This window comes from Herpailurus yagouaroundi, unplaced genomic scaffold, assembly GCF_014898765.1.
Source record: "Herpailurus yagouaroundi ecotype Mexico unplaced genomic scaffold, PumYag 186, whole genome shotgun sequence".
Classification (NCBI taxonomy): domain Eukaryota; kingdom Metazoa; phylum Chordata; class Mammalia; order Carnivora; family Felidae; genus Herpailurus; species Herpailurus yagouaroundi.
Genome location: NW_024412417.1, coordinates 7,422,964 through 7,448,371, shown reverse-complemented (window position 1 = coordinate 7,448,371; position 25,408 = coordinate 7,422,964). Strand labels below are relative to the sequence as shown.

The 25,408-nt window shown below is 37.9% G+C and overlaps 1 protein-coding gene and 1 non-coding gene across 3 annotated transcripts; both read left to right on the top strand.

Moving 5' to 3' along the window:
• Positions 1–264: 264 nt before the first annotated feature.
• TRNAS-AGA (transfer RNA serine (anticodon AGA)) lies at positions 265–346 on the top strand. The gene has a single exon. It is a non-coding gene; the product is annotated as a tRNA-Ser (tRNA).
• A 448-nt stretch (positions 347–794) lies between these two features.
• CFAP418 (cilia and flagella associated protein 418) lies at positions 795–23,733 on the top strand. 2 transcript variants are annotated; one of them, XM_040494033.1, is made up of 6 exons: positions 813–998; positions 6,063–6,150; positions 9,489–9,553; positions 10,096–10,161; positions 17,656–17,751; positions 21,595–23,733. In XM_040494033.1, the coding sequence occupies exons 1-6, from the start codon at positions 844–846 to the stop codon at positions 21,746–21,748; spliced, it is 624 nt and encodes a 207-aa protein (XP_040349967.1). In that variant the 5' UTR covers positions 813–843; the 3' UTR covers positions 21,749–23,733. The 2 variants fall into 2 exon arrangements, with proteins under 2 accessions (XP_040349968.1, XP_040349967.1); XM_040494034.1 differs by lacking the exon at positions 17,656–17,751 and having other exon boundaries at positions 795–998.
• Positions 23,734–25,408: the final 1,675 nt, after the last annotated feature.

The window sequence follows — 25,408 nt, the reverse complement described above, 5'->3', positions numbered from 1 at the left end:
AGGCTTTCCTAGCTCCCTCCTGTTTTCTGACTCTAACTTAAGAAGTCAGACTAGAACTCAGTTTTTTCTGATAGAAAAGAGTTGGACGGGATATCCTCTAAGAATCCCTCAAAAAGATAAATTAGAACCATAACATTCAAATACGCTTTTATCTGACAGAACAGCTTTGAATGGTTTTTCTCCCTGATCCAAACATACCTGTTACACTGTACACACTCGTGTGAAGAGTCTACATAGATCTCACTGCCAAAATTAACAGCAGCAGTAGTCGTGGCCGAGTGGTTAAGGCGATGGACTAGAAATCCATTGGGGTCTCCCCGCGCAGGTTCGAATCCTGCCGACTACGGGAAGGTGAACTTTTGCTGCCGATACTTGTTTTCGTTTCGGAGAGTTCTTCCCAGTGTTTCCCGCAGATTATTTAAGGAATTTTGAACGGTTGGAATACAATGGGAACCCCAATGGGACCGTAAAATGAGCGCGTGAGGGAGCTAGGGTGTCGCGTGATTGTGGTTACAACCTGAGCCCAGGAGGGGGAGACGGAACAAAGCACGCCAATATGGAGCGAAGAAAAGCAAAGCGTCGCGAGGTCGCGCAAAAAGGGACAGCTCCGACCTCCGGCCCCGCAGGCTGGCCAGCTCCGCCAGGACTCGCGGACCCCCTGCGCCCTTTTCCGCGAGCACGTCAGCGTCCGGACCTCTCGGACGCCTGGGCTGCCTCGGGACGACAAGCGCATGCGCGGGAGTGGCCGCGAGCGAGAGCGCGATCTGTAATATCCTCGCGTTGCCCCTGGAAACCACCCGGCGGTGTCGCGACGGGAACGGGAGAAAGACGTAACGATTCAAGATGGCGAAGGACCTGGACGAGCTCTTGGATGAGGTCGAATCCAAGTTTTGCAGACCAGACCCACTCAGACTGGGCATGGTCGAGCGGCCCAGAGGCTGCGTCGGCGGCATCCTCAGCAACGACCGGAACCAAGCCGAAGCGAAAGAGAATCTCAGGTTAACAGGCGGGAGGGGTGAGCTGTCCTGGGTAAAGCCTGCTACACGCCCTAAAGCCGCCCGCTGCCCACGATCTCCAGCTCCTCTCCCTAGTCGGGCCGAGATCCTGAGCTCCCACTCCTAGTGCAGCATACACGTCAACTCCCTGTCCGGGAGGATTTGGGCATTTCTTAGCAAGGACCAGCGATCCGCCCGTGAGAGCCCTCAGCCAGTCTCTTTCACCTAGACAGGTCCCGGGGGCTCAAATGGGGCGGGGGAGTGCGAGGTGCAGCTTTGGGGTCCTCTCCTGAGACCCGCCCTAGAGGGCCACTCTGACCAGGGTCTTTGCCTTAGCGTGAGTCCTCATCCCACTGTAAGATTCGTTCGCACAAAGAACCTCAGCCTATCGCCTCTGACCCAATTCCCCAGGCAGAATAATCCTTGGGCCGGTTGTTCGAGAAAACGATTCCGTTCTATACTGTGTCATCATTAGCTAATTTTTTTTTAACTCAGAGAAGTGAGTAATATTAAATTTTGGATAAATAGTTAATTATTGTGAATACAATGTTAGTACAGCCACCTATCTTCTCCCTGTGGCCCCCAGGTAAGGGTCTCAGGGAATCTCAGGCATCCAAATTGAAATTTCAGGAGATTTCTTAAGTATTCTGGGTTTTGATCCTAAAAACTACCTTTCAAATTTGTCCATCTTTTTGATTCTGTATAATCATGAGATAATAAGACTTCTTTTTCCTCAATCCCAAAAAAGTCAAAATTTTTGTGTCAGAATGAATATTGCCCTTCAGAGTGATGACCTGGGAATCTCTGTAGTGACTATGTTGGAAATGTTTGTGTAATTACACAGAGGCAGCTTTGGAACAACTCAAGAAAGTCATTCTTGTCAATTTATGACTGAGTCTGTAGTTTGGTTTTGTTTGGCCTTGATGTACAGGTGCATGATTTCCCAGAAGTATTTACCCAACATTGGTACCCAAATTACCCGACCTAACCTCTAGTGACATTTGTTTATAAAAATTGACCCTCAGAAGATAAAAAACATTGAAAAGATTCTAAAGTTCAGAAACAAATTCTAAAAATTAGTTAAGTACTGGGCAGTATTCTAAAAAAACAAATGTAGAGCCAACTAAAATGACTACTTTGAAGGAGCTAATACTTATTTGAACAGTTATGCAAATATCACTCATTAATTTATATATTTTTGCCTTGTATGCTGGAGGTCTTATGTATTCATTCCCAGTACATCCCACCGTCCACATTCCACAGCAATGTTATTTTACAATTTCTTTGGTTCTTTTTATTCATTCCTTGGGGGGATGGAGAGAATTTATCAAAGAGCTTTCCAAAGCCTTCATCTTAGGAGAGCTAGCATGCGGATGGATAGGATGTCTTGGAGCATGCTGCTCAAAATAGAAAGGGCTGCTGAGGTGGATCCTCTTTAAAAACGGGTCCTTTATGCCTCTCCATGGCCTGTTCTTGCACTACTAAAATCCACCCATAATGTTTCTAGCATCCCATCCCATCTTACTACATCAGATTTTTAAGTAATACTTTTATAAAAGCTGTAGCAAACAAGTACTGCTGTTATTTGTGTGTTAAAACTTTTCATTTGGCCATGTACTTGTAAAGGTAAATTATGCAAAAAACAGCAGCAAAGGCCCTAAACCTAAAACCAATACAGTCCCTACCTGGTATATGAGGTCAAACATTAAAATTTTATCATGAGCCAAAACTGATACTAAAAATTAGGAACTGGGGCACCTGGGTGGCTCAGTCGTTGAGCGTCCGACTTCAGCTCAGGTCATGATCTCACAGTCCGTGAGTTTGAGCCCCATGTCAGGCTCTGTGCTGACCGCTCAGAGCCTGGAGCCTGCTTCAGATTCTGTGTCTCCCTCTCTCTCTGTTCCTCTCCTGCTCTCACTCTGTCTCTCACTCTCTCAAAAATAAATAAAAATTTTTTTTAAATGTTTAAAAAAAATTAGGAACCTATTTTTTTATGAATTTGTTAACAGACTACCTGTCAATTGTATAGCAATGTAGCCAGTATCTCTTCCCCTTATAAGAGTTAAAATACTGAAATTGTCTCTTAAAATGATAGCTCCACAAATAATAAATGACCATGCTACATCTGGATACCAGGAACAACTGCTTATGTAAGAGGTCAAAACCTATACAATTTGTTGAAGTATTCAAAATGATAAAGAGAAGGACTGGTTAGTTTAAAAAAAAAAAAAAAACTCGGTTGAACTGCAATAGGACTAAAGTGGTTCAGGATGATACAGATGGGAATATTTACAGATAATATCATAACCTCCTAGATGATAGCTATAATAATAGCCAACATTTATTGAGTCATTTCTATATGCTAAGTGCTTTGTATGTCTCATATCATTTAATATCCACAACCCTGTGAGGTAAATAATATTATTATCCCCATTTCACTGACCAAACTAAGTAAAAGTTACTTGCCCAAGGTCATATTTCCAGGTCTACCAGGATATTGTAGATCTAGATTTAAGCTTTTATATATACCGTTTACATTTAATTTGGGTCTCAACTGTTTATATGTGTGTGTGTGTGTGTGTGTGTATATATATATAGTATATATATATATATATACTATATATATATATATACTATATATTTAAATATATATGTATATATATTTTAGAGTATGCCTTTTACTTTTGACAAAAACTGTATCTTTAATCAAGATTAGAATATAAGAAGCCAAGTTGGGGGGGACCAATAAGTGTTTATTAACCTTTGATTAAGATTATTGTATTATAGGAATGCCTCGTGGCTCAGTTGGAAAAGCATGCAACTCTTGATCTTGGGGTCATGAATTCGAGCCCCATGTTGGATGTAGAGATTACTAAAAAAATAAGTAAATGAACTAAAAAAAAGATTATTATAGCATCAAAAGACCAAAAAAAAGTATTATAGGGTCCATTAAAATTTGTATGAGTTCTCACTGAAATAATGGCATTCTTTTCTTCTTTTTTTCATTTCTATAATAAAGCATAGGCAATTGTATGCATCATGAAATGGTATAACAGACCAGAATCTTATGTAAGTGTGGATCCCTAATAGTTCTATTGGGTTCATAAAGTTTGAGTGCATCTGATTCTTGAAATTGTCAATATCCTAAAAACTAAAGGAGGAGAGAATTTCAGGAGAACAACTTAGCAATCTGCTGTTATAAAAGAAATTGAAGGAATTGGTGCCTCACAGCCTTGGGCATTTTCGAAAGATTAAAGGGGGGTGGAACTGAAAGCAGCTATTAAATTCAGTGATGTAGGCAGTGTTGACATTTGAGAGAAAAGTTTCACTACAGTTGAGGGATGTAGAGGCCAGAGATAGTATATTAAACCTGGAAAAAGTCTTAAATAGTTATCTAGATCTCATTTTTACAGGTAAAATATCTGAGGTTCAGAGAGGTTAAAAAGTTTAAACTAGGTCAGTAGCTCTCAACCAGTGATGATTTTACCACTCAAGGGCATTTGGCAATGTCTTGGCATATTTGTCACAACTGGGGAGGGGTATGCTACTGGCATCTATTGAGTAGAAGTTAGGGATGCTGTAAAACATCCTGCAGTGCACAACAGCCCTGCTTCTACCACCACCACCACCACCACACACAAACACACACACACACACACACACACACCAAAGAATGATGTGGTCCCAAATGTCAGAAGTTCTATGTTTGAGAAACCCTCACCCAGATCACCATCCCATATATTTGTGAGAGAGTAGAAATAATGGATATAGACTTCAGGAGCGAGTGAGAGGGTGGCAGCTCAAGAGAATTTTTGGAGTCCTGTATATACTTGTAAGTCAAGGGAATGAGCCAGTATAGAGTGGAAGAATTTAAGGGTAAAAGTTATAGAGGGAACAACTGAAGAGGCAAAGCCTGGAGATAGATGGAATCAGACATTCAGTGTCTGGATTTTCTTACATTGGGTTAATTACTCCAGGCAATAACAAAGAAGGATTATAATCCTGAAGTTAAGAATTTTCAGGAGCACTTGGGTAGCTCAGTTGGTTGAGCATCCAACTCCTGATTTCAGCTCAATCACAGGTCATGTGATTGAGCCCCACATCAGGCTCTGTGCTGAGTGTGAAACCTGCTGAAGATTCTCTCTCTAAAATAAATAAATAAATAAATAAATAAATAAATAAATAAATAAATAAAAGAATTTTCAGAGTAGATACATTTCTGAAATCAGTCTGACTAAACTTATCTTCTAAAATATATACTTTAATGGTCTAATTAAGTTATGAAGTTGATATAAAGCATCTATAACAAACTCTAAAAAGAGTTCCTCTTGTTTAGCATTAGGTGTGCGGACTGCCCTAGATTGAATTCCCAACCTCTCTTTCCACTAGTTGTATGATCTTGGGTGAGTTTCTGAATCTCTCAGTCCCTGCTTCTTCATCTATATAGTAAGTATTCAGTAAATGTTAGTTAGCTATTAAAGAGTTTTGTGCAGTAACAGTTCATATCAATAGTCCTGTGATGGCTTTCCCTGCACAAAGTAGAAAGGTAGTTGAGATATTCTGTCAAGTGAATGCTCTTGTTAGATAGATAGATAGATAGATAGATAGATAGATAGATAGATAGATAGATCATTTGATTATATAACATTCAGCTCCTGTAGTTAAGAGATACGGTTATTGACTTACAATGGAACTCTTAGGGAAACAATTAGAAAGACTAATTAAAATTATCTTTGTTTATAATTCTCAGGTTCTACTTATAATTGTACGTATCTTGTGTTCTTTAAATAAGTGGTTGATGTAATTTAGAAAGGTAATGCCCAGCTTTCTCTTGAATATAGCTTTAATGTTTTATTTTAAGTGTGAAATAGTAAAGTACATATATGAATTTGTACCTGATAAACTGCATCTTTGTGTCAACAGTCTTCAACTATGTCTATAGAAGGAAAATAATTAACATCACATTTATCCTCCTGTTATCAACTCTAATAATAAACCAATTAGACAAAATTCTTCTGATACTGACTGACTTTATCTGCACTTAAGCTTCAGCTGTTTTGTTTTCAGATCAACAGAAACATTTGCAAAAGAAGATGATCTTGACAGTCTTATTAGTGAAATATTTGAAGAGCCCAACTTTGACAAAAAACCTTTTGTAAGTCAAGTATTATAAATGTGCAGTAATTCTTTCATTATTTCAAGACATGTTTAGAACAGTCTGTAAATGTATAGAATGCACAAATATCTGTAGTCCTTTGAATTCTGAGAAATACAATTATTTTAAAGGAATTATTCTACTCAGAGTTATAGAAAAAATAAAATATTAAAAACTCTCAGTATGTGTTTTGCTGTTCATTTCTCAGCAAGAATGAAACTAGAAAAGCTGTTAGAGCAGAAGTCAGCTCACAGATGAAATAGGTTTCTTACATTTATTTGTATACTCTAAGAACGCTTTTCTAAAAGACTGAAAACGGGTACCTGGGCATCAGATCCTTGATTTCTGCTCAGGTCATGATCCGAGGTTGTGGGATTGAGCCCCATGTGGAGCCCGCTTAAGATTGTCTGTCTCTCTCCCTCTACCCCTGTCTCCCTGCCCCTCTCCCCTACCCGTGCTCTGTCTCTCTAAAAACAAAATAAAAATAAATAAAAGATTGAAAACAGCTTTAATTATAGAAATATGCTTAATGTTTCAGATGCAATGACATTGCTGTTATCCCATGAACCAATGAGTACATTGTTTGTATTTTAATGTTTAAGTGCTTTTGTATCTATCAACTTTATAAAAAGCTTATAAAATAACAGCCAGCTATATATTTACCACCCATAGTGAACATATCTTAATGTTTTGTCATATTTGCTTCTCTGGATTTATTTTTAAAGAAATAAAAATTATAGTTTAAGAACTCCAAATCCTACTCTACTGCCTTCCTTCCCACAGGTAACCTATCCTTTCCATCTATACTTTTATATTTTAATTACATACTTATATAATCCTAAGCCATTTTAACTGATGTACAATAGTCCATTATGTAATTCTGCCACAGTATGTTTACCCACTTCCCTGGTAATAGACCTTTAGATTGTGACCAGTTGTTGCATTTAGGAACATTGCTTCTTCAAATTTTCTTTGCATGGCTTCTTTTATCCACGTACGAGAGTTTCTCTAGGGTGTACAAACCTAGAGGAGGAATTGCTAGGTCATAAGGTGTGCTTATCTTCAACTTTTCTACCCATTGCCAAAACGTTTTCTAAAGTGACTATACCATTTCTATTGTGGCCAGCAGTGGATGAGAGTCTGTATACATTAATTTTTACTGGTTTGGTGAAAATACATTTGTGAAATTTAAGAGAAGGAGGCCAGATGGAAGTCTAAATTACGGGGACCACGAAGGGAAAAAAAATTTAGGAGATGAATATAATACCAGGGGCGCTTGGGTGGCTCAGTTAAGCATCTGACTCCTGATTTCAGCTCAGGTCATGATCTCATGGTTCATAAGTTGGAGCCCCACATCAGGCTGTCTGCTATCAGTCACAGAGTCCACTTCAGATCTTCTGTCCCTCTCTCTGCCATTCCCTTGCTTGTGTGCTCACGCTCGCTTGCTTGCTCTCAAAAAATAAACATAAAAAAAAGAAAGAAAAATATATTATCATAGAGGGCTTTTTTAATGTTTATTTATTTTTGAGAGAGCACAAGCTGAGGAAGGAAGAGGAAGGGAGACAGAATCTGAAGCAGCTCCAGGCGCTGAGCTGTCAGTGCAGAGCTCCAACTCACACACCGTGAGATCATGACCCAGGCCAAAGTCAAAGTCAGACGCTCAACCAACTGAGCCACCCAAGCGCCCTTCAAAGAGGCTTTTTTTTAAGGGGGAAAATTACTAGGCAGTGGTGGTGGTAAGGATAGAGATAAGAGCCACTTTTATTTTTGGTAGCCAGACTAAAAATCAAATGACTAGTATAGAGCTTAAGATCTTTATTTCTCTAAATTTAACATTTTCTGTTCATTAGCAGATGGTAAATTAATAGGCTGATGACCTTACCAGAGTAAGAATGATGAGTACTCTGCAAACAAGAATGCATCATAAATGCCAAATAGCAATGCTAATTTAAGCAATAGTAGGATAAAACTGCATGATGTTCTTGTTACTCAAGGATCTGAACAATTTGTTACGAAGTACCATAGGGCATGTATCTGTATGTGAGGTACTATCTCTTTAGTTCAAGACAGTTCAGAAGGAGACGGAAATACTTCTCTGCTTTGGCTTTAAAATACACTAAATTGAAATAATAATTTCTACAATTGTGGGTAGGTGAACTTCTTTGCATTTTTTCTGATACTCCCTTTTTTTAGTTATTGTATTCAGTTCTCCAGATCGTGAGGGGAAAAAACAATCTAAATAAACTTCTGGAGGAGAGCAGATCTATGTAAAACATGGATTGGGTGAGGAAGAGAGGTGTCTTTGAAGAGGTATCTGTGCCACCTTATTCTTATCTTAGCAGCTCATCTTCCAGAGAAGAGAGCACTGCTTCCTCCCCCATTGCTAATTCCTGTTGAATTTCTGAACTGTTCTCAGACCCACACAAGAAAGCCCAAGAACAACAAATACTGTGCGTGCAAGCCTGGATGGTACATGAAACATGTTCCCCCAATAAAAAAAAAAAAAGACTCATCCACGTTTTTATCTTTAGGCATGCATCAAAAATTTTTCCAGTTCTGTTTAACATCAAATAAAAAAGAAATAGTGAAACAAAGTACTTCTGCCTCCGTTAAATTTCCTCACCTACTAGGTAAAATAAAGGCATGTCTCTGCATAGTTTAAATTGCATTTTCTCCATCTTACTTCCTTTCCTTGGCGGTGGTCCTGGCATGTGGTTGGTTTATGTTGTTTGGTACCATATACCAGTTAACACTTAATAAATGCTTGCTAATAATGATGATGTTATGTAACCATATAGGAACTACTGTATGGTTGTAACTAGGTAGTTCTACAATTTCCTTGAATGTCTATTGGTTGGTACCATTCCATTTGATCAAAATTAATATTTCTGAAGTTACCCAGGAGTTTGGTTAGTTTATTTTCAGTTCAGGTGAGTACCATTTACAGCCTTTAAAAATGAGTCTGAGGTTTTTTTTCCTCCTCAATTGAATTTTTCCAGGATGAAGTTTTAAATAGCAGGTCCTTCATATTAAATCATTGAACTTAGTATTAACTGAAGAGTTATAAAGTGACTCTAAATCTTAGCATGCTAATAATGGCAGTATATCAGTTTCCTAGACTAAAAGCTGAGTAATTTACAAATTCCTTAGGGAGGTCTACTTCCCTTTTGCCTTTAAAAGGTTTTGATCATTGTTTTTATTTCAGTAACTTTAAAATTATACAAAATTTGTATTTAAGTCATTTAAAAAATATTCTTGTTATAAAATAAAGAATATTAGATTTTATGTTAGAATTCTTCAAGTTACCCTTGGCCTTTATTGTTTTGTTTTTTTAACAGAAATTAAAATCTAAATCTTCAGGTAACACATCTGTCAGAGCTCCCATTCAAGGCCTTGGTAAAAGGTAAGTTGAGATTGCTTTAGTGAATTATACACACTAGTGAGCAAACACTATGAGCATAGTCTAGTAGATTTTGTAACCATTTAAACAACAGTGACATTGAACAACAAAGCACTGGTTGGTTTTCAAGAGAAAGACCAATAGCAATATCTTCGGTGTTCTTACGGTCTGTGACCCCCACAGTGTAAAAGAACTTGAATGGAAGATTATTGCATTGTAAATAATTTTCTGCCACATGAAAAAAAAATAAGTGTGAACAGTTCCTCAAAATTAATGTTCTGTTATATTCTTCAGTGTTTACTTTGTCCCTTATATTATTTGGCAAACACATTTTTCTGTGACTCATTTTAACTCTTTGAGTGTTCCAGAATGTACAGGTTATATCCAATAACACAATGATCCTGGAATAAATACCTCTTCTTTGAAAGTTAGCCTGATCAGGAAAATATACTGTTTGATTACAAGTATATAGAGTCAGTGAGGCCAAACTCACTTCTCATGTTTTTTTATTGTAATTTTTTCTCCCATCTATTGAACACGTCTAGCTGCAGCCCAGTGTACCTTGGTGGAAGCACTGCTCCATGTGGAATTGGAACAAATACTTCACAGAGGTAGGAGGTCAGAAATAGATTATCTTTCTTAACTAGGTTTTTCCCAGTTGATACCCTGTCCTTAAAATGTAGCTCTTATCATCTTGGCATCCATCTGTTTTGTAATGAGAGGTGTATTTTATTAGCCAGGTTAAGAACACTGTACTGAAATGTTTGTTATTCTGGGCGATAGCTGTTGAAAGCTGTGATGTTGGGTGTGTGCTGTTCATTGTGTTGATGCCCATTTCTAAGCCCCACGTGAAGTGCCTGGTTCATTCCCATCCAAGTCTGCTTTCCACAGGACACCAAGAGAGAGCTTCTGCCTTGCCATTTTTGCCTTCTGGGCAGTAGAAGCCAGTGGATGAGACCGGCAAATGTGGCCGTGCAGCTACATGATGTGTTACCCACTGTCTTGGCCAAACAGCATAAGAAAGCTGGGTCTTCAGTACCCAGAAAGTTCTCAAACATAGTCACTTGATTTTACATGCTTAAAAAGCAGAAACCCTCCTTTCTTTGTCTCTTCCCCACCCCTTACACCCACTGTCTCATTCATTACTTCTTTCAGGACAGTCTTATGGTCCTGATACCACCCACCCCATTACTGCTAGAATAGTCCATTATCATTGTCATAATGTAGGGAAACAAATTGGTTTAAGCATATCTTTCTGTTGTCCTGAGACTGTTGATTCTGTTTTTGCAGAGGCCTGTTTGTCTAGATTATTATATTTTGTCTAGTCATTTCTAAAACACTTTTCTACTTTCTGTTAATTTTTTAAGAAAGAAAAGAATGAGATATATAATTGCATGTTGACCACATTTTAGGAGGAATAATGGTTATATTGAATAATAGAAGTGGGATCTAAAACGTCATTGTAGGAGGGTTTGTAGTGGTGCTGGCCTAGATCCTAGGAAGCCTAGAAAGAAAGGCCATGGGACTGAAGGGAGGTTGGGAGTGTGGGGAACCCTGTATTGGAAACAACAGGCAGCAGAATGGCTCAGATGGGCTACTAGAAGTCCCCCAGGGTGCTGTCTGCTGTAAGGGCTGTAAATAACAATTAATAGCACTTGAATCATTGTGCGTTGAGGGCCATCTATTCAAAGAATTAGAAACACAAGCTGGCCCTCACAGAAGAGTACAGTCTGCTTGCTGGCAGTCCTTACTTACCCATGTGGAGCCACTGGGACTTGTCTCCGTGTTTCCAGACCACACCCCCTCCAACCCCAGCTTCTCTCAGATCACCTAGGAACTGCAGTAGTTTCCCCGTTACCACCCACTCCTTCTTCTCTAGCTTCGCCCATATATAACATGAAGGATAATATCCCTAACATATTCTTTTGAGCACATCTCCCTTGTTCAGAGGGAAAATGAAAGCTACCATTCATCTCACATTAACTCTAGAGTCATTATTTGCTTTGCCAGATCGTGTTCTTCCTGGCTTCACCTCCAGTGAAAGCCGGGTTAGGATACTTCACTTCCACCAGAACATTTGTTATCCTCTACTTTCCACTTACATTTTTCTGTCTCTGAATGTTTTTCACATTTATTCCTTTTTCTAGAATGACTATCCTTTCTAATGTATGTCCTTGCTGTCTTTGTTTATCTACAAATTTTTTTCTCATTCTATTTGAGCTGCTTTTTTCTTTTCTTTATATGATATTCTTAAAATGCCCATCATGTCCCAGCCCTTATGCTAAATACTAGATGCCAAAAATAATAAATACATACATACATACATACATACATACATACATACATACAACCCTATCCAGGAGAGGAACTGGTAAAGAAGCAAATGATGACCCCTGCAGAGCATGAAGAGAGAGGGCCCTGATGGCAGAATGCCTGAGTTCAGATCCTTCACTGTGCCACTTGCGAGATGGGAAGCCTTGAGAGAAGGGATCTATCTTCTAAAACTTCATTTTCCTCACGTGTAAAAACTGAACATACTCCATGGAGATATCGTGAGGATTAAATGCAATGGTACATTAGAGTATGCCGATGGTGCAAAACATAGCTAAGATACTTTGAGTAATAGTTTGCAATTATTTGTGGGTCTTTCTCAAATGGCAGTGCTGCTAGTCCTATATTCTCCTACTACTTTTCCATTTTATCTCAGGAAATATGTATCAGTGTTTAATTACAGGTGTCTTCTGATTTTACAAATGGTCTCTAAGATAATACATTCTGGTTCACTTCCAAAAAGTAAATATTTCATGAAGATTTTCTTTTATATGGTGTTTTTTACATGTACTTTGGTTCTAGCACAGAAGAGTCTTGCTCCAGATGGAATTTAAGTAGACAAAAGAACAGCCTATTTTTATACCTGGGGGATCCTATTAGATAATATTGACCCATGAGCATGCCAGTATCCATCAAACCCCTTCCTACTTTCTGCACAGCTACAAAAGGAAAAAACACATACTGTTAGCATATATATGCATAGATAAATGTTTATATTCGTGGATCTTTTCTTCCTTACCATTACAAAGATACCCTCATAGACCATCCTCTTCATAACACAGATCTATACCCACAGGAATGTAAGGATAGACCTGTTCATATGCATGTAAAACATTTTATGTGTGAAGTACTTTATGCTGTCCAGAGCACTGTTTTAAATATGCTTATTGGTTCAACTCCACAGGAAAAAAACCAGGATGCAAATAGAGCAAGATTTTTTAACCCCATTTTATAAATAAGGAAATTGAGACACTGGTGTCAAATTCATTGAACACATATTAGCCACCTGTTTACTAGGTCCTAGGTTGTCAGTGATAAATAAATGCACACTTCTCTGCCCTCAGTGAGTTATCAGTCTAGATAAGGAGAGAGACTTTAAATAGGTAATTCCACAAATAAGTATTTAATTTCCATATAATACATAATTTGAAGGGAAAGTGCAGGGTACTATAAGCGTAGATAATTAGCACCCAGTTAATAGGAAGGGTTAGAGAATGCTTCCCTAAGCAAATAACATTTAACCAGACTACAGCATGAAAAATGAATTAGCAAAGAGAGGACCATTAGAGCCAGAGGGCACATGGTGTTAGATGATCCCTGAGCTGGGAAGGAGTTTTGGAGTAGCACAGGACAGCCAGGTGAGCTGGAGCATAGTGAGTGGGGGAGAGAATGGCTCTTGATGGAGCTGGCAAGGTAGTTGAGGGACATTTTTGTTTGGGGTCCTGTAGCCCTCTGGAGGATTTTAGAAAATGTATTGATATATGCAGTGGAAGCCATTAGTTGTTTTGTTTGTTTGGGGAAGGGGGGACTGGATTTTGTTTTTAGCAGATGGAGTGACAATCATATTTGTATTGATGAAGTCATTTTGGCTGCTGAATGGAACATAGATAAGAAGTTGGAGGGACAAGACTGGTGAGGACACAGGGAGACCAGTCAGCAGGTAGTAGTTATGGTGCCCCAGGAAAGAGACAGTGATGATAGCTGTAACCTGAGTAGTGACAGTAGCTGTAGGGAAAAGGTGTCATGTCTATGCTATTTAGAATCTAGAACTGACAGAACTCAGTGTTTAAATGGCTATGGGAATTAGGAGAGAACATTGTCAAGAATGACACCCCAAGTAATGTGCCTTGCCAAGGTCACAAAAATTATTACAAATCGAGGACTCAAACATGTAACGTGTTCTTGGCCTATGATGCTTTCTAGTATACCAGTTTGCAGCAGACCATGTAATATATGCAAAAGGGATGAATCTTAGATGTTTTTTCTATTGCTGCTACTGTCATTTTCCAACTGCCAAACATCAAGGCTTCCTAGTCCACTGTGCATATCTGACAGGATTTAACTGAGAACCAGAGTCTAAGCAGAAGACTATATTGGACTGTATTTTGGGTATTCCCATCATGAACATCTTTAAAATTGTAAATATTATACTTACTAGCTGGACAAAAGGACAAAGCTGATGGTGACAACTTGGTATTTGCGTTGCCTCCACATTTTGGAGGAAGAATCCTGACAATTTATCTTTCATTAGAATCATGCCTTTTTTTTTTTTTTTAGAGGTGCTCTAATATGTACATAGTTATGAGAGAGAAATGTATTTAAGCCCTAAAAATAAGCACTTATTTACATGCCAAGGGCATAAAGGAAATTGGGTCTAATTTTCCATGTGTTTTATTTGTCTGATTTCTAGCTGAAGCTCTGGTTTGGGAGTAATGCTGAATGAATTTAGAGTGTAAAGATTTGAGTCTTTTACCCAGTTGGTGGAAAGGAGAAAGAGTAGTAGCAGGAAGCATGGTGGCATTAGTAAAGTATAGATAAAACCAAAGTGTTATTTTCAAGCCAGATCGAATTTTACTCTCCTATTTTTTAAACTACTTGTAAGACTGGATTATTTCATAGGCTGCTACTAATTATGATCTAATAGAGTGAATCGTAGCAGCAGAATGATTTCTTAGCTGCAAGTTAGTTTTATTTTTCTCACAGGGCAGTGTTTGTAGGAAAATGTGGTAGTGTGAGTAGATTTGAATAAACTACTAAATTTTAAATTAAATTAAAAAGCTATATTTAACATTATGGTTGAGATTTTACACATACAAAATGTCAGGAGATTCTAAATTATAGTTCCCGCAACAGCAATAATTTAGCCAAATTGCACATATGTATTAAGGCATTAAAGTTAACACTCTGTGCAATCATGTAATAAACTACATATGCATAAGAAGGCAAGTTACGGCAGCTTTGGGAATCATCATTTTGCATTTCCTGACTTGTACGTTCAAACTCCAAGTTCAAATACATACGAATGTAATTGTGTTAAATTTCCATATGTACAAATACAACCCTATAAATTGTTAACAGTTTGAAAGAAAATACAGAATTGTTTATGAAACTTGTATAGATTTTGAGGGTTTATTTTTTTTATGAGTAATCATTTTTAAAATAAAAGCATTTATTTTCAAAGAAATTGTCAGCACAAAAAATATTCGCAATTTTGAAGTTACCACATCTGAATTTTAGAGAGAAGTGAAAAATATATATAATGATGGGGGTTTTTTTTATTATTTTTTAATTGCAGATGTCTTGAATGCTTATTTTAAAAAATAAAAACGAAATTTAAAAATGTATGAAGAGAAAGGTAATAATCTTCTCTCCCCTCCATTCCCACTACCCCTGAGGCAGCCAGTGTTAGTTACATAGTATATAACCTTCCACACTTTTCTCCAGGTTCTTCCAAACCTGCAAACACCTATATAGGAAATTTTTTCAGTTGTTTTTACAAAAATAGGATCATGCCATATATGTTAACTGTGCACCTTACTTTAGACATCCCTCTAGGTCAATAGATAAATCTAATTCTCTTTATCATCCAGCTACCTAATATTCCATAGTATAAATATATTTCATGTTGTTCAGTCTTTTCCCTTTTTAATAAGTATCCAGGTGCTATCCTGTTTTTGCCACTTCAGCAGTGCTGCAGTTCAGTACAGATTCCTGATAAATGCTTATATACTGATGTTTTTGTTTATATGTAATAGGTGCCCAAAAATGGGATTGCTAGTGCAACAGCTAGCGGTAATTTTGATTTTAAAATAGTGCTAAGATTTTTCCCAAAAGGTTATAGCAATATACATACCCACCAGGAATGTCTGAAAGTGCTAGATTAAAACATTTATTTGTGTTGCTTTAAATTTTAATTATGTTATTTTTTAACTATTTAACAAACACTATGCCAGGCACTGTTACTAGCACTTTACCGGTATTAACTCATTAGGTCCCAATAATAATTCTAGGAGGTATAGAAGTATTCTTATTACCCCCATTTTATAGATGGGAAACAGTCACAATGAAGTTTTTTGACTACAGCTAGTAAATAGTAGAATCACATTTGAAGCTAGGCAGTCTATCTCCACGTCTATACTATGATGCCTGTATTAGAGAGATTGAATATATTTTTAAGGGTTTTTTGTTGTTGTTGTTGTCACTTGTAAGCACTCTTTTATAGCGTTAAGTATTCAGCAATGTGTTGAAAATATTTTCTTCCACTCTATCACCACTGGTCTTTTCACTTTGTTTTTGGTATCTTAAAGCCTCTTTTTATTTCCTTTTAATTTTTAGATGATCAAATGTGTATCTACATTGATTCTAGTTTGTTTAATTTTTTTTAATGTTTATTTATTTTTAAGAGAGAGAGAGAGAGAAAATGAATGAGCAGGGGAGGGGCAGAGAGAGAGGGAGACACAGAATCCAAAGCAGGCTCCAGGCTCCAAGCTGTCAGCACAGAGCCCGACTCGGGGCTCGAACCCACAAAGGCGTGAGATCATGCCCTGAGCTGAAGTATGGCGCTTAACCAACTGAGCCACACAGGCACCCCGTACATTGATTCTAGTTTTTAAATACTTCAAACAGTGGAGGAAATGTCTTCTTTTTTAAAGTAAATCACAGTCACTATACAAATCAAATTGTTTGCAGCAGCAGTTCATAAGTATTTCCACATATTGTCATTTTACTCCTAAACTTACTGTGTAGTATGAGTTTTGAGAAACATGTGACATTTCAATTCCTCACATTTTCAGTAAGTACCTAGTACCTGTTAAGTGTCATTCCAGTCATTCTACCCTCTTTCTCCTGTATCATCAGTGTTTCTCTTTTCTCTGCATCTTTACCATCAACATAAAAATACGCTTTTTTTCCTGGCTTCTTAAATATAACCTTCTCTTAACCCGTTTTCTTAACCACCTCTCACTCCCTTTAAAGAACCTGCTCAGATGTACTTCTCAGTGAGGCCTGTGCAGACTACTTAAAATTGCAATCCACTCCCTCCCGATACTCCCAATTTTATTTACTCTACTTATCATTTCAAAAACTGGAAGCACTTTTCACCTTCTAACATACTATATTATTTAGTTATTATGAGTATTGTTTATTTCTTCTCTCATTAGAATCTAAGCTCCATGAAGACAGAGTGTTACCAGCACATAGTATTCTTTGGGTAAATATCTTTTAAGTGACTGAATGAATACATTAATGCCAAATAGTGGGGCAACTGAAGCAAGTAAGATACTGTCCCAGCATTTAAGTAGCTTATGGGGTGATAGATTCATTTCCATATAATGTGGCAAATTCTGTGATAGGGGCGCCCCTGGAATTTTCAATAGGAAGGGAAGCAACTTAAAGAAGTTATCCTAAGTGAAGATCTCCCTCAAACACAATTTGAAAACCACTGAACTAAAAGATCTGCACATCCCTTTTGTCTGACTTATATCTGTACAGTATGCATGTGTGTGTCTGTATCAGTATGTAAGATCTTAGTAAAATATGTAGGTTTGTACAGAAATCAAACCTGCAAGTTTGTGCAGAAATTTAACCTGAAAATTTTTACCTGAAAAATAATCAGTCCTTTAGTTAAAAAATAAGATGTAATCACATTAATCTTTACTTTTCTGTTGTTTACTCAGTCATCTCTAATATGTGGTGTATCCTATTAATAAATCACCAGAATTCCCTATTTAATTTTACCAGTAATCTTTAATGTACTGTTCTTTTTCTCTGAACAGAGCTTGTGACCATCTGCGTTGTGTAGCATGTGATTTCTGGGTAGTAAGCTACGACGACTTTATGTGGGACAAATCATGCGATTATCTGTTTTTCAGGTATGTTTCCAGAGAACTTCCCTCTGTGAAAAAACGTACCAGTATACCTTTTTATTTCTTATTTTGCTCTAACGTCTCTTGGTGGACTTGGCAAGATCATGTAGCCTCCACCTCTTGACCATTTCATCTCTCCATCTGCTGCCAGGCTATGTGATGATTTGTTACTTCTGGCAGGAGTGTAGAAAGAGCCTCCTCACTGATTTTTCTGCCTACCTTCTCTTCTTTCTGACCACCCTTTCCTTGCTGAGAATTAAAGCATAACTCTGAGGGTGCCATTCTCTTGCCCAAAAGTCTTCTGCTTATGGAAGCATGTCCAGGTTCCTTAGTACAGAGCAAGACCCTTCACAAGCCAGCCCCCATCTGTCTGTCATCCACCTTGTCCTTCCCCAGTTTACTTCTCACCTTCACAAGATTTTTGCTGCGTCAGAATACTCAGTACTGCCATTTCTTCGGACAGTGCGAGCTCTTCCCGTCCTGGGACACCTTCCCACCATCCCACCATTTATCTACTTAAACCTGAACTGCCCCTCAGGGTACAGTTCATTGCGTGTCTTCCATGATTCCCTCACCACTCCTGTCAACTTGGAAGTAATTTCGTTTTTTCCTGTGTCTCCACAGCACTTTGTACCTATCATAGCACTCACTGGAATAGAAGATTGAAAATCTTAGTTGGTATACGTCTGCCTTCCTCCTTGTGCTCAGGATAGTGTCTTACTCATATTTTGCAGTTTGCACATTTTTTTTTTTTTAATGTTTATTTACTTTTGAGAGAGAGGGTGCACTGGTGCGAGTGGCAGACTCTTTTCAGAGAGAGAGAGTGCACTGGTGTGAGTGGCAGAAGGGCAGAGAGAGAGAATCCCAAGCAGGCTCCTCGCTGTCAGTGCAGAGCCCGATACAGGGCTCAAACTCATGAACCGTGAAATCATGACCTGAGCTGAAATCAAGTCAAACCCTTAACCGACTGAGCCACCCAGGTGCCCCACAGTGTGTAAATTCTTGAATACTTACACCATACCTAAAATTTTTAAGATGATGTAAGTTATAAAAATATATCTGAATTGTACTTCATATTTTCAAATAAAAATTAAGAGCTAAAAACTAATAAAAGCGCATAAGGCATGCATTTTGCACCCCCTCTCCCCCGCCCAAACCTGGGCCTGAATAAGAATTGTATTTTCTGATACAAGTAATCAGAATATATTGCAGCTGTCTCCAGTAGTGAAGAGAAGGAAAAAGGTGAGAGTTTCTTCTGCACCTCTTTTGACAGCCATTCTCATGTAAATCCATAGGAATCTTCTCTACTTGAATTATTTTTAAACTGTCTCACATCAAACCGCTTTCAAAATCTTATGAAAACTTTGAATCCGCTTCACAAAACTTCAAATATACAAGTACATGGAAAAATTACAGTTTGAGAGGTTTCACATTTCCCAACCCAAATAAAGCCTAGTGAAGTCCCCAAATCCCAGATCAGGTTAGCCCACTTGTTAATTCTAGAGTTGGAAAACTTAGCTTGTGATTTCAGATCCGTTTTGCCATTTCTGACTTTTCTCAATCCTCTGCTCTATACTAATTTCCGGTTAATGTAATGAGTGGTCAGTAACCCCCATATGTCACCAGTATAAACCATAAACTTTTATAAAACTAGTGTAGAATAAAAGAATGCATGTAGTATCAATGCTGGGATGAGCCCTCTGTGACTGAGTAGAGGGAGGTAAAATAGTGATGTATTCAGGGGGAAAGCTAGGAAATGGAAGATTTTTCACATTTGATGGCCTAGCTGTCTGAATGAGGATGTGATCTACAGAAAGTAAAGGACTGGAGGGAAGATGAAACATTTGAGGAGGGTAGGGAATCACAGCTGAAGAAAAGCACAAGTAGGTGGTCACCAAAGAAGGCAAGTTAAAACGTTTGCAGGATGCCGTTAATTGCCTGACAACACAGGGAACCATTTATAGTGGTGTCAGTCTGTACCTTGGTTTGTTTTATTGTCCTTATTTTGTAGATGAGAGAAATAGTGTATTCTAGCTTTGACAAGTTCTGGAATTTTCAAAGAGAAGTATAAGCTCTACTTGATCATCCTGCCATAATAGCTAAATAAAATGCTTTTGTTTTTCTACTAAATCATTTTCTTTACAGAAAATTATATTTCTAAGCTTTTTTTTATTTGTTTATTTTGAGAAAGAGAGAGAGAGAGAGAGAACACGTGGAGGAGGAGCAGAGAAAGAAGGAGACAGAGGATCCAAAGCAGGCTCTGTGCTGACAGCAGAGAGCCCAACGTAGGGCTCAAACTCGCAAACCATAAGATCATGACCTGAGCCAAAGTTGAATGCTTAACTGACTGAGCCCCCCCCAACAGGGACCCCTCTAAGCTTTTAAGATATGTGCTTCCTTAAAAAAATTCTGAATACATTAATTAGTTTCCTGGCTACTCATGATTCCTGCTCATAAAATCTCCAATTAAGGATTCAGTCAAGGGGCGCCTGGGTGGCGCAGTCGGTTAAGCCTCCGACTTCAGCCAGGTCACGATCTCGCGGTCCGTGAGTTCGAGCCCCGCATCGGGCTCTGGGCTGATGGCTCAGAGCCTGGAGCCTGCTTCCGATTCTGTGTCTCCCTCTCTCTCTGCCCCTCCCCCGTTCATGCTCTGTCTCTCTGTCCCCAAAATAAATAAACGTTGAAAAAAAAAAAATTAAAAAAAAAAAAAGGATTCAGTCAAGTATCAAATGTTAAATTTGTCACAATATATTACAGCTTGAATAAAGAACTTTGTTTTCTTCATTTAACCACTTAGTTTTCATTAAACACAGTTTTGTGGAGTTTTTTCCTTTCTGATAAAACTTAGATTATTCATTTCTTCCCCTAGTTTGCTGTAACACTTACCTAGTCAAAGTGTCAGTTTCCTGAAAACAAAGTTGGCCAGGAAAATCTCTGAGATTTTGTTAGGTTCAAACCTAAATTATGCCTGGGTTTAGTACAATACAGTACTGAATATGGTGCCCACTGGCCACCAGAGGGCACTTTGTAGCCTGCCTTCCATTGCAGTGACCTCAAAAGTAATAGCACTTTTTGTCTCTTTTTTTAATATTTATACTGTGTTTCATAATTTTGCTTTGTACTTTTTCATCACTTCATTTTGAATTTTTCCTTTTTTTCTGTTACATAAATTTGATACATTGATTATCATGAAAACCATAATTGATTTTCAGTTAATTAAACTTAAATTAACTTCTTTTTTTTTATAGTAGCATCAAGTCAGATAGTTATCATTTTTTATAATGGTTCTGCCCATTGATTTAATTGTTTTAACATTACTGACAGGGGCTCCTGGATGGCTCAGTCAGTTAAGCATGCGACTTTGGCTCAGGTCATGATCTCACAATTCGTGAGTTCGAGCCCCATGTCAGGCTCTGCTGACAGCTCAGAGCCTGGAGCCTGCTTCAGGTTCTGTGTCTCCCTCTCTCTCTCTGCTCCTCCCCCAGCTCATGCTCTGTCTCTCTGTCTCTCTCAAAAATGAATAAACATTAATGCAGCATAGACATTTATTCTGTTGCTAATAGTATATCTTGCTGATAAACGAAAGATACAGTATTAGTTCAACAAATAGAAAAAACAGGCACTTTTTCTCTATTAATGAGAAATTGCTATAGCTAACCCATCAGAAGCCTATTGTCTTTATGCCTCTTATGTGCCTTCCACTGACCATATTGCAGGCTTTTAAAAATATGGTATAGGTGAGTATTTGAGGTAGGAGATGAACCACCATCCCTCCTACTCTCTGCTCATATCATGTCATCTCTGATAAGACAAAGCCACTATGCTAAAATCTTCATTTTTTATTAATAGGAACAACATGCCAGAATTCCACAAATTAAGAACCAAGTTGGTAAAGAAGAAAGGAACACGGGCATATGCCTGCCAGTGCAGCTGGAGAACTATTGAAGAACTGACTGACCTTCAGAGCGAACATCAGCTCCGTTGGGTTTGTGGTAAACATTAAGAATGCAAACTTTTTGTGTTTAAACAAATGTATCCGTGAGAGCAATCTCCACTAATCATCATCATATTTAGGTAAAGGTACATAGCAGTATCACGCCCTGTGGAAAAAGACAGGAAATTTCATTTAATGGCTATACAGCACAGATTTTCAAAGACCAAATGGACTTGAGAAGATAATGTGTCCAATAATTTTGGAATTATTTCTTTTCGATATATGGGCATTTTACTTAGTAAATAAGATAGCAGTTCATCCAAATTCTTTGCTAACCTATCTCCTGTTAAATGGAAGTTTAATTATGACGTTTTATACAAACATATAGCCATTCATTAGCAACTGCAGTATTAGTCACTGCTAATACATTTAGCTAAATATTCCTCACGTATAATATTTAAAGGGGATAAAGCCAGCCAGTGTAGAGAGGTCACTGAGGGGTGTATACATCATCTCCTCTGGTCAAATCTATTGTTGCCAAAAATCATAATTTATACATGGCAGAAACCATGTGATCAGTGGCTCACTGAAGGATTTTTAGGAGTACTGGTATGCTGTAAATGAAAACACTGCCTATATCTGACCTTACCTCAACAACTCACAGTGATATGCATAATAATGATAAATATGTATTACTAGTTTTAACTTATTTCTTCTTTTGTTGATTTAGATATCAAAAGTTACTTAGTTTGCTATTTTAACAAATAATCCATTTATATATAAAAAAAATTTTTTTTTGATGCACCTAAAATCACAAGGAAAAATCCTAATACAGATAGATCATTGTTAGATTTTTTCCCAGTACTTTCTAGCCTTCAGTGCCTAAAATTCCATCAAGTGAACATCAAGTAAGATATTTTCTCAGGCAGCCTGTTGATTTTTTGGTAGGATCAGGTTAATATATTATTTACTACAGGAGTGCATGAAAGAGAAATAAAGCATAATTGAACCAACAGGTGATCTGTTAGGCTTCTCCTTTACATCACTGAGACTTGAGAAACCCTACAATAGCAGCCCATTCACGAAGTCAGTTACCTAAAAACTATCAGTTCCCAGCACCATCAAGAAATTTTGGGGGCTTTCCAATCTACCATAAGCTCTTTGTTGCATGTGTCTAAGATATCATTCAAATGTATGACACAAGGTATGCTGAAAGAGAGTAATTGAAGCAAAGTTGTGATTGCTTAGTCTTAAGCTGAATCCATTCCAGTCACCTGATTCAAGTAAGAAGGATCAGCCATTAAAATCCTTTTCCTAGCCGTGACACATTTGCTTACCTGTAAAACTTACTCTAGTAGGTCTAGCATTGCAACGGAACTCATAGTGGCAGATGCTTACATTTTTGTATTGACAATGTATACAGACCTTACTTACTTTATTTTTGAATAAAAAGTTTTTACTCCCTAAAATTTTATCTGTGTGTAATTATATGAGAAACAAGGGGATTTGATTGAGAAACCATTGGTCATAATGATGACGTTTTCTTTATATTCAAATGTGCAAATTTACTAAATCATTAATTTGAAAATTTTTTTCTTTTTTATTGTTTCATACCTATTCTATATCCTAGATACATTGCTCATGTTTGGCATTCCATAACATAATTCCCCAATGTCAGAAATATATATATGAGCTCACATTGTTGTTGGCAGTTGTACAATCTGTAATCTAAAATGTAGAAAGAATATTATGTTTGTATACTGATGGATAAATAATTTAAGCCAAAATGCAACTATTTTAGTAACAATGCATAAGAAAAGTATAGTTTCTGCTAAGTTATAATTTTAAAATGCAAAGTCTATAAAACTTTCAAGATGTTTTGCCTATTTGTTTTCAATATTTCTCATTTTCTACTTTAGCAATTACCTATTTTTTGTCAAGCTAGGTAGCTACTTTCCTTGAGCTGTATTATACTCTCAGATCCTTATCCTGCCTAGAATAACAAGTAAATAATAAATCCTGCCTATAAATAATAAATAGCTTTATTTTCTGTATTTAGTTGTTTTATTTTATAGTAAAATATTCATATGGGGATTAATTTGAAATAATTTCAGTAATTTCTTTTAAAATGATAACAAGAGTTTCAAACCATCCAGTTGATGAGATAATTTATTTATTTACATTGGAGAAGAGAATTTATTTATTTACATTGGAGAAGAGAACATAAGTTTAAGTGTGTGTGTACATGTATGATAAAAGAGCAGTGGTATTTTTTTTCTAATGTGAAAAAGAGTCTCACTTCACGGGACCAATTTTTTTGTTTCATATATCAGTAATCTCCACGTTTTGATATAAAAACTTCCTGTTTCTTTATCAAGTGCCATGGCAACATCATCGAAAATACTTAGAGGTAAACTGTGAGCCATAACGTTGGAACAGACAAAAACAACTCATGTAGCTCCTTTTTCACCTATGTATTCTATGATTTTCATTTATTTATTTATTTATTTTTAAGAGAGAAAGAGTGATCAGGGGAGAGGGGCAGAGGGAGAGAGAGAATCTTAAGCAGGCTCCATGCTCAGCAAGGAGCCCAACACGGGACTCGATCTTACAACACTGGGATCATGACCTGGGGCGAAACCAAGAGCCAGACACTCAACTGAGTGAACCACCCAGGTGCCCCTTCTATGATTTTCTTATTAATCAATGGTCTAATCTGTCCTTCTGTCAATAGAGAATCCACAATAGACCAACCTGGGAGATACGCAGAGAGCTCAGGTTTGGTTGTAAGGATCTTCTCAGTGAGACTCTTATACGTTTGTGCTTTTCTTCAGTGTTTACCATGCCCTTGGGCAGCATTTTGTCATCCTCACGGTAATCCAAGTTTCCTTTTTCATAGTATATCATCACTGACTTCATCCTCAAATTTGTTTAAGACACCATCTATGGGGAGTTTCTCTCCCTTCACAGAATTAGACTGACCAGACTGTTGGAAGTACCCCATTTAAGACTTAGCCCTACTCATGGGTACCTGTCTGGCTCAGTTGGGTAGGCATCCAACCTCAGCTCATTTCATTATCTCATGGTTTGTGAGTTTGAGCCCCGCGTGGGGCTCTGTGCTGGCCGCTCAGAGCCTGGAACCTGCTTTCGATTCTGTGTCTCCCTCTCTCTCTGCCCCTCCCCCCCCCCCCAATAAGTAAACATTAATACTAAAAAAAAAAAAAAAAGACTTAGCCCTATTGTTTGGCCTATGTTCTTCAGGTTGTTGTTGATCTGGGGAGTCTTCATGAGCAATAATAATATCACAGGGAGACTCATCCCCAAGACTTTTGGGGGTTGCATTGCCACTGGCAGAGGGAACAGATGGGGCAGAACTGATGGCCTCAGAGTGAGTTTGAGACCAGGCTTTTGCTCTGGCTCTTCCTCTTTCATGGGTTCTTCTCATTTTTCTTCTTGTTCTTGCTTTTCTCCTTCCTCTGGTTCCGGTTCTTGCTTTTCTTGTACTTGTCTGCGCCCTCTCACCCTCTCATTGCGTCCTCTGGAGCTCTGCATCTGGGTCCTGGCGCCCTTCAGCCAGAAGGCCCTGCCTGATTTCCTCTAGTTCTTCCTTCTCTCTCCTCAATCCCGTTCATCTGCTTCCATTTCCTTTTCCCTATCATGCACCCTTTTCTGAAGGAAGCTCCTCTGTAATACTCGGTCATCTTTACCATCATAATCTTCCAAGAATTC

Coding starts and splice junctions, on each gene's coding strand:
- CFAP418 (XM_040494033.1), top strand. CDS start 844: ATGGCGAAGGACCTGGACGAGCTCTTGGATGAGGTCGAATCCAAGTTT. Junction 999..6,062: donor GAAGCGAAAGAGAATCTCAG/GTTAACAGGCGG, acceptor TTTTGTTTTCAG/ATCAACAGAAACATTTGCAA. Junction 17,752..21,594: donor TGCGATTATCTGTTTTTCAG/GTATGTTTCCAG, acceptor TTTTATTAATAG/GAACAACATGCCAGAATTCC.